The 13484-nt window shown below is 48.4% G+C and overlaps 1 protein-coding gene across 1 annotated transcript in view; it reads left to right on the forward strand.

The window, feature by feature from the left end:
- Window positions 1-325: 325 nt before the first annotated feature.
- capn1a (calpain 1, (mu/I) large subunit a) overlaps window positions 326-13484 on the forward strand; it is a 26517-nt gene continuing 13358 nt past the window's right edge. The window contains exons 1-6 of the mRNA XM_061227748.1: window positions 326-466; window positions 3080-3098; window positions 5782-6028; window positions 8448-8517; window positions 11730-11848; window positions 12953-13086. Coding sequence (XP_061083732.1) covers window positions 5783-6028; window positions 8448-8517; window positions 11730-11848; window positions 12953-13086 — 569 coding nt within the window. The 5' untranslated portion in view covers window positions 326-466; window positions 3080-3098; window position 5782. The remainder of the gene's footprint in view (window positions 467-3079; window positions 3099-5781; window positions 6029-8447; window positions 8518-11729; window positions 11849-12952; window positions 13087-13484) is intronic.

The raw sequence follows: 13484 nt of genomic DNA on the forward strand, positions 1-13484 counted from the left end.
TGGTATTCAGAATGCAGTGAGCCTAAAAGCGGAATCTCTATTTCTGCCGCCTTGAATTGTTATTTAATAATTCAAGGCTACAGAAAACTATAATTATTTTAGTATAGCTTTTTGTTTAGCCTTTCACTTTCTTGTTGTGCACCTTTAATCGCTTCTGTAGTCTAGTTTTCTGTGTGTGAAAATACAGTAGACAGTATTCTTAGGGTACTTGGGTAGCCTCCCACGCTGTGGTCCTGGCACTTTAAACCGCAATCTCTGTCGCCGCTTGAGCCCTAGCGCTGACATTTCAGTGTCCCTCCCCCACTGGGCAGGGCTATGCTGCGCTGCAGGACTGACTGCAGAGTGCAAACCCTGCTCGCCGTCCGTACTTTGCGCACATCTTTGAGGATAAACTGATTTCCAGGCAATCCAGAAAGTATTCGACTCCAGCGTGGTTTAAGAAGCGTCCAGTGTTTCCTGTGCTCCGGTAAATTAGCTTCACTGCATCTCTTTGGCTGTATATGCTACCGTTATATGTTTTGTTACAGGTGTACAAGAGATTTACGACTAGCCAGCTAGCTGCAGCAGCAGGCAGTAGGGTGAATGGTTTTACTGTATTCTGTCATACCGTTGTTAATAGAGATTGAAAACCCAAGCAGTTGATACGTCACAGTTGTTAATGTATACTGAAGGCAAATATTTTAGCGTTTTACTTTTTTTTTTGAAGATGCTGCGTTGCTTTGCATTCATACATTATAATCGGCATGGTCGTGAGCCACTGTTAGACTGTTAGCTGCTTAGCTAACGAAGTAACTTTGCGACTGCTGGCAACAAATTAAGCTACATGTCACTTCTGCACTTCAAAGCAGACCGCACCAGTCTAATTCTGGTGCGTAGAATACGCATTCAAACTAATTAAGACCGGCCTAGTGTTGAGGTGGCATATGGTTGCAGTCGGTTTGTGAACATAGTTGGTCACTATAACTAATTTTAGAAATGGTGTCATTTAAATTTAGAGTTTACAGTGTTGCTGTTGGATGTGTGTTGACCCCATTTAATTCGGATATTTCCAACATCTAAATTCACAGGCAAAGTTTAGACTGGGGTATGGTGTTATTTATATGCAATCACTGTCAACAATGAAACTTTGTTGTACGTCGCTCTGGATAAGAGCGTCTGCCAAATGCCAATAATGTAAATGTAATGTAATGAAACTCTAAATCAAATCTGCCTTCAAAGTTAACAGAAGACCATCAGAGATTAGACTGAGTGATCTGTATAGGCCTAACCCTTTTCCGATATTCTCAGAAACTAAAGAGTTAAAGCTTTTTAAGCCAAGTCTGTATGAGAAGTCCGTAAGGAATACTGGTTTCATTCATTATCTTCCTGGACTTCAAAACAGATCATCTAGAGTTACGCTGGGAAATGTTCTATGTTAACTGTGTGAGTACAGTTGGGATCATAAGTACGAATCATAAGTAAGAATCAATATGAAATCTATGGGTTGTATTTAACATGGCAGCGTGTGTGTGAATAGGGTTGGGGGAGGGGCACCGTGTGGCGCAGTGTGTCTGGAGGAGGAATGTGTATGTTGGTACAGACTGAAGCAGATGCAAACAGGCCCACACCGTATATAGAGAACAGCTGATTCACACCGTCCCCAGGACACTGCTTGTCAGTGCTGAAGGGGCCCCAGGCCTCCTCACAAAGAGCTAACGGCCTCACGGTTAGCTTGTATAGCGTGTGTTTTATGTTCAGCGCTGTACTAAAGCTGACTACACACACAGGACTACATATCACTGTGTTTTGGCAACAACACAGGCCAGGTCTCCAATCTTGGTGTCTGAGTTCACCAATCATTTGATTGGTCCCCACACCTTTAAACAAACTACTGTTATTTTTCCAAACAAACCCAATTTCACCTTATGAAAATACAATGTGATCTAAGTGACTTTGAATGTGGAATGATTGTTGGTGCCAGATGGTTTGGCTTGAGTATCTCAGAAACTCCTGGGTTTTTCATGCCCCACGGTCTCTAGAATCTGCAGAGAATGGTGCAAAAAACAAAAAACATCCAGTGAGCAGCAGTTCTGCGGGCAGAAACACCTTGTTAATGAGAGAAGAAGGGTCAGACTGGTCAAAGCTGACAGGAAGGTGACAGTAATGCAAATAAGCACACATTACAATATTGGTATGCAGAAGAGCATCTCTGAACACGCAATGTGTCAAACCTCTAAGTGGGTTGGCTATAACAGCAGAATTAAGTTTAAAAAAAGGCTAATAAAGGCCTAATGAAATGCTTACTGAGTGTATATAGGCTTATTATTCTGTATGTGGTATTTCCATTTCACATATTGCAGAACAGGTCCTTATTAGGCCATATTACAATATATCCTGCACAATATACTCCAGGCTGCACATATGACACCATTAATAGATTATTTATTCCAGAAAAATGATTTCCAGTATCAATTGAAATCAATTAATTCAGTTAATGGGTTGATTTCGGTCCATTATGCTTATAATAGACCTGACATTTTCTCATTGGATGTGGTGCAGCTTTCCCACAATGCACTGCCACATAGCCCCCACTTGCTGTTTGGCCATGTACTGAGTGCGGCTGAACTGCTGATGATTTGAGTGCTTTTTTCTTTTGGGAATCATGAGAAAAAACGAAAAAAGCTAATTAAATTAGTGAATCAATCGTGCTTGGGGAAAAACAGTTTTTTGTCCAGGGTACTGTCAGAACCACCCCCTCCCAGTCTATCCCAATTAAATAACAGTCTTACTACATCTTGGAGGGCTGAAATTAACCACATTACAGATGATTTGGCTAGTGAAGGCCACAGGCTTGCTCAGTTTAAATATCTGTGTGCATTGCCGGGAGCTTTATTCACAATGTAATAATGAACTTGATGAGAATTAGTGTTTGTCCTGTGCTGTTAACCCTGTACTGTATGTTAATTAATGGGGATGATATTCAGAGTGTGTGCGTTTAACACAGGCAGCGTTTCGCTTGTTTTCCTGGTGATGTGTTACTGTTGTGTTCTGATTCTATATGTCAGTGAATTACAGCTGCTTTTCTCCCCTCCACCTGCAGCTGAACAGAGAAACTGAAGGTAAAGCTTTGTGTCGTCTGGCTGTTTCTGTCTGCTTACCACCTCGCTGGGGAGAGAGGAATGGGACTAATTTGGCTTGTTTGGTTAAGGGAGCACCACACAGCGGTGCCCGGTCCGGGGTCAAAACCAGGAGGTCAAAACGGGGTCAAAACCAGGCTGTGCCAGTGCCAACTGCAGCCCCATACTGCAGCGGTGTGTTGCCCAGGCAACAGGAGGGTTGAATTACTTAGCAATCCGTGTTCATCATTATGTAGCGACCGCCACTGGTCAACTGGGTGCCCATGGACTGAATGCCAAGCCCCATAGGAAAGGCCCTCCTCTGGCTCTGGTCTATGTGAGCTCAGCTGAAGCCTGCAGGGTGAACAGAAGACAAAATTAATTGATAAACTTCTACTCGTACAAGACTTCTTTTTCATCTTTGGCCTGTTTTATACACTTCCTGAGCACTTTATTAGGTATACCTGTGCATCAGCGTGCAAATATTTAATCAGCCAATCGTTTGGCAGCAACTAAATGCATAAAAGCATGCCTGATAGCAGACATGGGCAAGAGGTTCAGCTGTTTTTCAGACCAAATGTCACAATCGGGAAGAAATTTAATATAAGTGACTTTGACCGTGGAATAATTGTTGGTGCCGGACTTGAGTATCTCAGAAACTGCCGATGTCCGGGGACTGGTCAAAGCTGACAGGAAGGTGACAGTAACGCAAAAATAACCACACATTAAAACAGTGGCATGCAGTAGAGCATCTCTGAACACACAACGCATCATAACTCAAGTTGACTTAAGTGGCTAGAGTACAGCAGCAGAATCAGTCTAATAAAGATCTAATAAAGTGCTCACTGAGTCTTTTCTCCAGTTCTCTAATTTTGTGTTTTTGTTTTGTGCTTGTTTGGGCTTTGGCACATGAACATGTTAACCATCTCACTCACTCACATCCTACTCTGATCAACTCTGGTTTTTATTTCAGTTTCTGACAGTCCTGAACAGCTAGAGTTTTAGGAATTGTGTTTAATGATTGTTTAAGAAAAAAAAAGAAAGAAAAAAAAGATGATAGTTTTAATAATATTGTGATTATTGCTCCGGACTGCACGCGTGGAGATCCTTCACAGAACACAGGGGATCGGGCACAGTTCACATCACCTTCTATGGTATAAATAATATTCTGAGTAAAGTGGTATCCCAGTTCCATTTCATTGGATTGTTCATTTACTGAGTATATAAACAATCAAATAAAAAGCTGTATATCAAATGAAAAGTTCAGGATTTCAGAACCTGACCAGTTGTTTTCACGAGGTGGAATTCTCCATAGTTGTGTTCAGTGTTGTGAAGCTGGACCACTGACAGTGGTGCGTTCTGGTATACACACACTCACGCACGCACGCGCGCGCGCACACACACACATGCACACACGCATGCATGCACACACGTGCACCCACACACACACACACACACACACACACCCTCACACACACACACACACGCATGCATGCACACACGCGCACACACACACACACACACACACGCGCATGTTTTGGTAAGCGATTGTGAGGAGAGACCTGGAAGGCTCAGTCAGGTGTATTGGTCATAAGCCCAGAAATACATGGGGTCCACACTGTGGGGGGTTCAGTGGTACGATTTCTGTACTCCAGCATTATATTTGAAATGAAACTATGAATATGTGGTTAGAGACCATTTACTTTCGTATTGGGATACACATGCACATAAAGATCCAGCCAGATATGAGAGCTTTCAGATCTAGTCTGTCTTGATTCTAGGCTGGTTGCCTTTGGAGTGTTGCATTTGTCAGCCTCCGGATGGCCTACTGGCGTTCACACTTCTTTAGTCTATATGTTGAGACTCCACATGCAGATGATGCTCCTAGAATCAACTCTAGACCTTTTCCTAGCTCTTTAAAACACCTGTCCAAGAAACATTTGAGCAGCTAATCGTCCAATTACCTTTGATCCCACAAAATTTAGTAAAATGGGGGGGGGGTGTATTAATAAAAATGGCTACAATTCCTACATTGTTCTCCCAATATTAATGTAAACCCCCTCTAATTAAAGCTTTTACCTTTGGTCTGCACTTACACTTCATAGTTATTGTTGTATTTGAAATCCAATGTGCTTGAGTACATAGCCAGAACAAAACAAAAAATCTCACTGTCTAAATACTTACACTGTTGTTCCCCATAATATTAACCTGCTTTCAGCAATCTTGACATTTTCACAGGATGACAGAACCAGCTTGTGGATAATTACTTGCTAATATGAACATTGTGGAAAGTTGAGAGTTTATTTGGTACTTAATCCTGTATCTACACTGCAGCCAGGCTGTGGAAGGACAGTTGGGTCAAGAACATGCGTGTGCACAACTTCTCTAACATGCTTCTGTAACACGCGTGTGCTCTGCTTCTGTAACACGCATGTTCCTCCCATCTGACCAGCATCATGCTGCTGGTAACTAAATAAACTGGTGCTGATACAGACTCAAAACATAAAATTATAATATATTGTCTTATTATGGATAATCATTTGTCATTGTCATTGACATGTTCAGAAACAGTCCACACATTTACAATACGTTGCAGAACTGTATTTCATTTCTGTACCATTTCTCGGGGTAGGGTACTATTTATAGTCTCCGGATACAGTAACAGGTCTATTTGTATCTGCCCCAGCATGTACGCTTTCGGAGGGATCTCAGCGACCATACTGACAGACAGACTGAAGGCTGAAGGCATGGGGTCCAAGGAAGAGGCGGTCATGTTTCTGAACCAGGACTACGAGGCCCTGAAGCAGGAGTGCCTGGAGACCGGCTGCCTGTTTGAGGACCCCTGCTTCCTCGCCGAGCCGCAGTCGCTGGGCTTCAAGGAGCTGGCCCCCCACTCCTCCAAGACCCGGGGCGTGGAGTGGCAGCGGCCCACGGTAAGAGACCCTGCCCTGCTGCCAGTTCTCATGGGCCGTCTCCACAAGGTCACATGATCCTTAAGTTTAGGTGAGTCCGGTTTTACGCAGGCTTCGGTTTTTCATAATGAAACGTGTGAACACCGCCCCCCCCCCCAACCCCCCCACAGGAACACAAAACCTTCTGTGATTGGCTGCACACAATACCTAAAATCACAGCTGTGTTCCACCACAGAAGGGCTCTGGTGGTTCCATACTGGTGCAGGATGGTTTCTCCTTGCGTGGTTCAGCTGCATCCTCCCATAAAAGGCAAAGTCCATGTTCATTGTTATTTTATGGTACTGAGTGAGCAGTCTTCTCCATCCGAGGGCGTTTCCTTGCTATGGAGAGTCTTTCAAAATGACCGTACCATTGTCCACTGGGCGTGATTAATGGCCTTCTCAGTCATCAGGCCAGAACCCAAATGGGCAATTATGGATTCTTCTGGAACAGTTCCCAATATTCTGTTTTCCGCTTTTGTGAACTCCTGTAAGTGAGTTGACTGAGTTCCAATTGAAAGGCTAGTATGATATTTCTTCTGTGAAGCTCCAGACAATGAGCAACTGAGCCACAGTAATACTGGTCATAATATCCATCCAGAATAGCCCAACTCCCTATTGTGGGGTGGGGTGGGGCTATAGCCCCGCCACACCCCACTGTATAGAAGTATAAAGATAACCACATAGGAATGAGCGGAATGAAATTAAGATTATCTAAGATTAAATTGACCACGGTTACTTTGGCTACTCTATCCCAGGGTTCCTGTGTGTTCTGTTGGTGGCAAATGGGCACCAATCAGAGCTTCTGTTTAATTTTGCTGTATGTTTTAAGCCAATTCTATATCTCTGCAGTTCTTAGCTGAGTGGTACAAAACTGCTTTAGAGAGCCTGAAGCCTGTATGGGAAGATCATATCTTTCCTGCCATTTGGAGAGCGTTTGGACGGCGGCTCTCCGGGACCGCTGTCCTGCGCGAGGTTTGAGCGAAGGCGCTCGGCCTTGTGAACCGAGACGGCGAGTCTCTCACTGTGGTGTTTATTGAGCTCTGGGACACACAGGGGCGTGTTCCTTCACGTTGGGTTCTGTCTTCACCCTGAGGCCCAGGGAGCCCGTGGAGGTTGCATTCTGCCAGCTGTAACCCCAGCGCAGCTGCTGTTGTTTTGGTTAGAGGCAGCGGGGTCCAGCCAGGTCAGACACGCGCGCTGGAACACCTCCCTCTTCAGCCTAAGCGTCTCCCTGCACTGTCCGTTCGTATGGTCTGTGGCTTAAAATGGCCACTCTGGCCGGTAAAGGCCCAGACCGCGGAGCAGGAAGTCTGTATCCTGTTTCCTGTTTTGTCAGTTCTGTGGCACCTTCCACTTGAATCATTTAATTCACTTTTACCTTTGGGTATTTGTCAACATTTTAGCTACATTTCTTTAATATCTGGAGAATGATAGCTGAAGACTGTTCTTATGTCCCTATATGAAATGTACAGTGGGCTAATGGTTAAAGTAGTTAAATTAGTGTATGCAGCTAGTATGCTAGGTTAGGGATTAGGTTGGAGTGGCAACAGAAACAGCCCTCCAGACACCCCCCCCCCCCCCCGCAGTGAAGACACACTAACGATTTAGTGTCTGCTGAGTCCTCTCTAGAACTGCTCAATAAAGAGAAGCCATCCAGGCATGACATTACACTAATTACATTTAACCCTGAGTTAACACAATATCAGAAGTCACCAAGGTACTCGCATATTTATTTATTTATTTGACTGAAGGGGCTCAAAATAGTTTAAATAACCATAAATTATCACAGACGGATGCATTCACTACACATCTACCGAATATCTTTTCAAAGTAATGTCAAGGAATGTAATAACACACATTTCAAGTCGGACATGAAAAAAGCATCAGGATTGTATGGCTATGGTTGGGACCACCTCCCCCTTCAACTCCACCCACAAATATGTGACTCCATCTATCAAAAAATGTGAACAGAAAGGCCCCGGTCAGAATTCAAACCCAGGACATTTTATCTGTCAGGCGACGGTGTTATCCACTGCACCACTGTGCTGCCACAAAGCTCTACCTAAAAATCTCTCTTTGAAAAATCTATAATACAAATCACATGAAACTATGGAAAGAGATATACAATGAGACAAAAACATTTATTGCTCATTACGTTAGGTCCTTCTTGATGTCATGAAGAACCTGGACCCAATGCTTCAGTAATAGATTGAGCAGTGCCAAACAGTAAATATAGAGAATACAGCGTTAATCTCAGCTAGCCAAACAAAATGCACATAAAGGTTGCGAGAAGAAACATAAGCCGCCGAGCATGCGGAGTCGTTGTTATGGAAACAGTTGTTTATATACCTGCTGCTTTCTGCCGCAGTGGTTTTATCCAGGTGTTCTCTGTCCTGCAGGAGCTGACGGAGGACCCTCAGTTCATCCTCGGCGGGGCGACGAGAACCGACATCTGCCAGGGGGCTCTGGGTATGCCCAGCTTCCGCAGGTCTATGCAGGACATAGAGGAAGTGGAAAGGCTCATTTATGCATATTTTGGCAACAAAGTGTCATGCAACATGTCCATGGATACATGATGCACACTTTTTTCGACACTTCTGACACCAAGCCAACACTTTTCAGCCAGATGTTTCATGGTGTCCTCTTCCTGCAGATTTTTGTCAGCGTGTGTTCAGGTTTGATATCTCTGCTATGTTCAGGTTTGATATCTCTGCTCTGTGTGTCTTGGGGCAACATGGCTCAGGCAGTAAGAGCAGTTGTCTGGCAGTCGGAGGGTTGCCGGTTCGATCCCCCGCCCGGGCTGTGTCGAAGTGTCCCTGAGCAAGACACCTAACCCCAAATGCTCCTGACACGCTGGTCGGCACCTTGCATGGCAGCCAATCGCCGTTGGTGTGCGAGTGTGTGTATGAATGGGTGAATGAGAAGCATCAATTGTACAGCGCTTTGGATAAAGGCGTTATATAAATGCCAATCATTTACCATCTTGGTTTGATATCCCTGCTCTGACAGCAGGGTTAGATATCGCTCCAGGAGGGATGTGGGAATGAGCTCTTCATTAGCGGTGCTGAAACTGGGTCAGCTGGCTGCTCCCCCTCGGTGCCTCTCTGGACCGAATGAACCCTCATTCCCATGGGGCTGTGCTCAGTGTGGGGCCCCTGCCAGCTCCCATTCAGCCAGAGCCACAGCTCCCATTCAGCCAGAGCCACAGCTCCCATTCAGCCAGAGCCACAGCTCCCATTCAGCCAGAGCCACAGAGCCACAGCTACCTTCTCCTCTGCCCTCCACGGCAAGGGATGGCACATTACCCCCTCCGCCTAAAAGCACACACACACACACACAAACACACACACTCACTCACTCACACACACGCACATGCACACACACGCACATGCACACACTCGCACACACACGCACACGCACACACACGCACACGCACATGCACACACACACACACGCACATGCACACACTCGCACACACACGCACACGCACACACACGCACACGCACACACTCACACTCACACACACACACACACACACACACACACACACACACACACTCGTTCACAGATATTCCACCAGTGTGTACTAGTCCCACCTGCTCCCTCATACTCACGAGCGGGCAAAAGTGTCCCACAAATCGCCCCAGGTCAAAGGGGAGTTTAGTGATGTTATAATGCGCATAATTCTGTCACTATGACTGTAAACTCTGAGAGCGGGGTTCTGGATGGGCACAGAGAGGGTAAACACACAGAGAGGGTAAACACACAGAAGGGCCTGTCCAGCTCCCTCCCCTCTCCCCTCTCCCCTCTCCTCTCTCCCCTCTCCCCTCTCCCCTCCCCTCTCCTCTCCTCTCTCCTCTCCCCTCTCCTCTGTCCTCTCCTCTCCCCCTCTCCCCTCCCCTCTCCTCTCCTCTCTCCTCTCCCCTCTCCTCTCCTCTCCCCTCTCCTCTCCTCTCTCCCCTCCCCTCTCCTCTCCTCTCCTCTCCTCTCCCCTCCCCTCTCCCTCTCCTCTCCCTCTCCTCTCCTCCCCTCCCCTCTCCCCTCTCCCCTCTCCTCTCCTCTCTCCCCTCCCCCCTCCTCTCCCTCTCCTCTCCTCTCTCCCCTCTCCTCTCCTCTCTCCCCTCCCCTCTCCCTCTCCCCTCTCCTCTCTCCCCTCCCCTCTCCCCCTCTCCCCTCTCCTCTCCTCTCTCCCCTCCCCCCTCCTCTCCCTCTCCTCTCCTCTCTCCCCTCTCCTCTCCTCTCCTCTCTCCCCTCCCCTCTCCCTCTCCCCTCTCCTCTCTCCCCTCCCCTCTCCCCCTCTCCTCTCCTCTCCTCCCCTCTCCTCTCTCCTCTCCCCTCTCCTCCCCCCTGTGGTGTGTAGGCCCTCTGCCCCTCCCCATACCCCGGCGCTCATTATCCCATGGAGCGTGGTCTGTGGAGGACCATGTTTAAGAATAATGGATGTAAATACCCTCTAATAAGAGCAGACCGTCTGCATTTAAACCTCATATCATACGTTTTACACTCTTTCTATGTGGGTTGTGGAAGTTAAGGAATTGAAATATGTGCTTATGTGTTTGTGAGGTGTCTAGTCTTGCATTGTGAATTATGCCATTTTCCCCTCTCCCTCTGTGGTCATAGGCGGTCATATTTTGTATTAGATGCTTTTTCCCACTTTTTATTGCAGCACTCAGTGACTGCAATGATGTAATAACAAGAAGCACAAACAATAAAAACATTCAGCTCAGGAAATAACAAACAGTGATAGCCACTGAGAGAGAGTCAACGGAACACAAGTTTAAATACGTAAGTTTAAAGTTCACATAGTGAGTTTAAATGAGTTTGAACTATGGGAAACATTAAGCAATGTGTGCGGTTTGGGGGGGGGGGGAGTCCTGTAGGATTGTGCTCTCTCTGGTGCAGATACATGCTTCCTGTAGGATTGTGCTCTCTTACATGCTGAATGAGAAGGCCAGGAATGACGATTAGTCATATTACACCCGTGAGGCACTGGGCGTGGCACAGAACATTGGTGGAATACTCCGATGACTCACTAGTGTGGGTGGTGGTACAGTGTACTCTAAACCGTTCATACATACACACACACACACGCACACACACTTAAGTGTTAGAACAGGGAGTGTGTAGGGGAAATTATTAGACCTGCATTTGGACTTCGATCTGTTACCCTGCTGCAATGAGTTGGGTAATGCTATAAAAAACTGTTTTGGTGCTAAATTGTGTTAGTTCCGGCTCTGCCAACGGCCCCCCCCCCCCCCCCCCCGCCCCATATAAGATTACTGGCTGTTGACAGTGCCCAGGTTTGAGTCCAGCTCTGGCTCAGAATCTTCTGTGTTTTATTGGAGAACTTTTCCATCCGTCTGTGCTTCTCTGTCTCCCCCTGCTGTTAGAGCTGCTGAGGCCACTTTTATGTTTATTGAAATATTTGGGTCCAGTAAAGTCCTCAGTGAAGCTCCTGATTTGCAGAGGATTTCATGTCCTATGCTCAATAAGAACTTTAAATGATATTAATAAAACCCCAAAAGACCATTTCAGCCTGCTGACGCATCACGTGGCTCATTTTGCGTGGTGCCATGAGAGCCTCTAAATTTGGGAAGTGTGCCACGGAGGGAAAATGGGCGGGAAACGCTGGCTTAATGGACGGGCCAGCTCTGGGAGCCATTTTGTATTTGTGTGTGCAGGAGACTGCTGGCTCCTGGCTGCCATCGCCTCGCTCACGCTGAACGAGCAGCTGCTCCACCGCGTGGTCCCCCACGGCCAGAGCTTCCAGGACGACTACGCCGGGATCTTCCACTTCCAGGTGCGGCTCTGTGGAGGAGTCTGCCCGTGCCACATGAGCTGGGCTGGAGTTGGGCTGGAATTGGGCTGGAGTTGGGCTGGGCTGGGCTTGTTGGGCTGGGCTGGAGTTGGGCTGGAGTTGCTGGGCTGGGCTGGGCTGGAGTTGGGCTGGGCTGGAGTTGGGCTGGAGTTGGGCTGGAATTGGGCTGGAGTTGGGCTGGGCTGGGCTGGAGTTGGGCTGGAGTTAGGCTGGGCTGGGCTTGGGCTGGGCTGGAGTTGGGCTGGAGTTGGGCTGGAGTTGGGCTGGGCTGGAGTTGGGCTGGGCTGGAGTTGGGCTGGAGCTGGGCTGGGCTGGGCTGGGCTGGAGTTGGGCTGGAGTTGGGCTGGAGCTGGGCTGGGCTGGGCTGGGCTGGAGTTGGGCTGGAGCTGGGCTGGGCTGGGCTGGGCTGGGCTGGAGTTGGGCTGGGCTGGAGTTGGGCTGGGCTGGAGTTGGGCTGGAGTTGGGCTGGGCTTGGGCTGGGCTGGAGTTGGGCTGGAGTTGGGCTGGAGCTGGGCTGGGCTGGGCTGGGCTGGAGTTGGGCTGGAGCTGGGCTGGGCTGGGCTGGGCTGGGCTGGGCTGGAGTTGGGCTGGGCTGGAGTTGGGCTGGGCTGGAGCTGGGCTGGGCTGGGCTGGGCTGGGCTGGAGTTGGGCTGGGCTGGGCTGGGCTGGAGTTGGGCTGGAGCTGGGCTGGAGCTGGGCTGGGCTGGGCTGGGCTGGGCTGGGCTGGAGTTGGGCTGGAGTTGGGCTGGAGCTGGGCTGGGCTGGGCTGGGCTGAGTTGGGCTGGAGTTGGGCTGGGCTGGAGTTGGGCTGGGCTGAGTTGGGCTGGGCTGGGCTGGAGTTGGGCTGGAGTTGGGCTGGAGTTGGGCTGGAGCTGGGCTGGAGTTGGGCTGGAGTTGGGCTGGGCTGGGCTGGAGTTGGGCTGGGCTGGAGTTGGGCTGGGCTGGGCTGGAGTTGGGCTGGGCTGGGCTGGGCTGGGCTGGAGTTGGGCTGGGCTGGGCTGGGCGTCTGACCCAGCCTCTTAATCCAGCCTCACGGTGGATTAAGTCTTGCATTAAAACAGCCTTCTGGTATGTTCTGTGCCTCAGTTCTGGCAGTTCGGGGAGTGGGTGGACGTGGTCATCGACGACCGGCTGCCGGTGAAGGACGGGGAGCTGCTGTTCGTCCACTCAGCCGAGGGGAACGAGTTCTGGAGCGCCCTGATAGAGAAGGCCTACGCCAAGTACGTTCCCCTGTACCCCTCAACATCAGACCTGCCTACGCCAAGTACGTTCCCCTGTACCCCTCAACATCAGACCGGCCCTGTACCCCTCAATATCAGACCGGCCTATGCTAAGTATGTTCCCCTGTACCCATCAACAAAAGGGAATTTGCTTTACACAATGATGAGAACAATGGGTAAACATCACAGACACACATACACTCACTGAGCACTTTATTAGGTAGACCATGTGATGTGAGTGACTTTGAGTGGTTTGTGTATCTCAGAAACTGCTCATCTCCTGGGATTTTCACGCACAACAGTCTCTAGAGTTTGCAGAGACTGGTGTGAAAAACTAAAAACATCCAGTGAGCAGCAGTTCTGCAGGCAAAAACACCTTGTTAATGAGAGAGGTCAGT

Source organism: Conger conger, chromosome 18 (genome assembly GCF_963514075.1).
Source record: "Conger conger chromosome 18, fConCon1.1, whole genome shotgun sequence".
Classification (NCBI taxonomy): domain Eukaryota; kingdom Metazoa; phylum Chordata; class Actinopteri; order Anguilliformes; family Congridae; genus Conger; species Conger conger.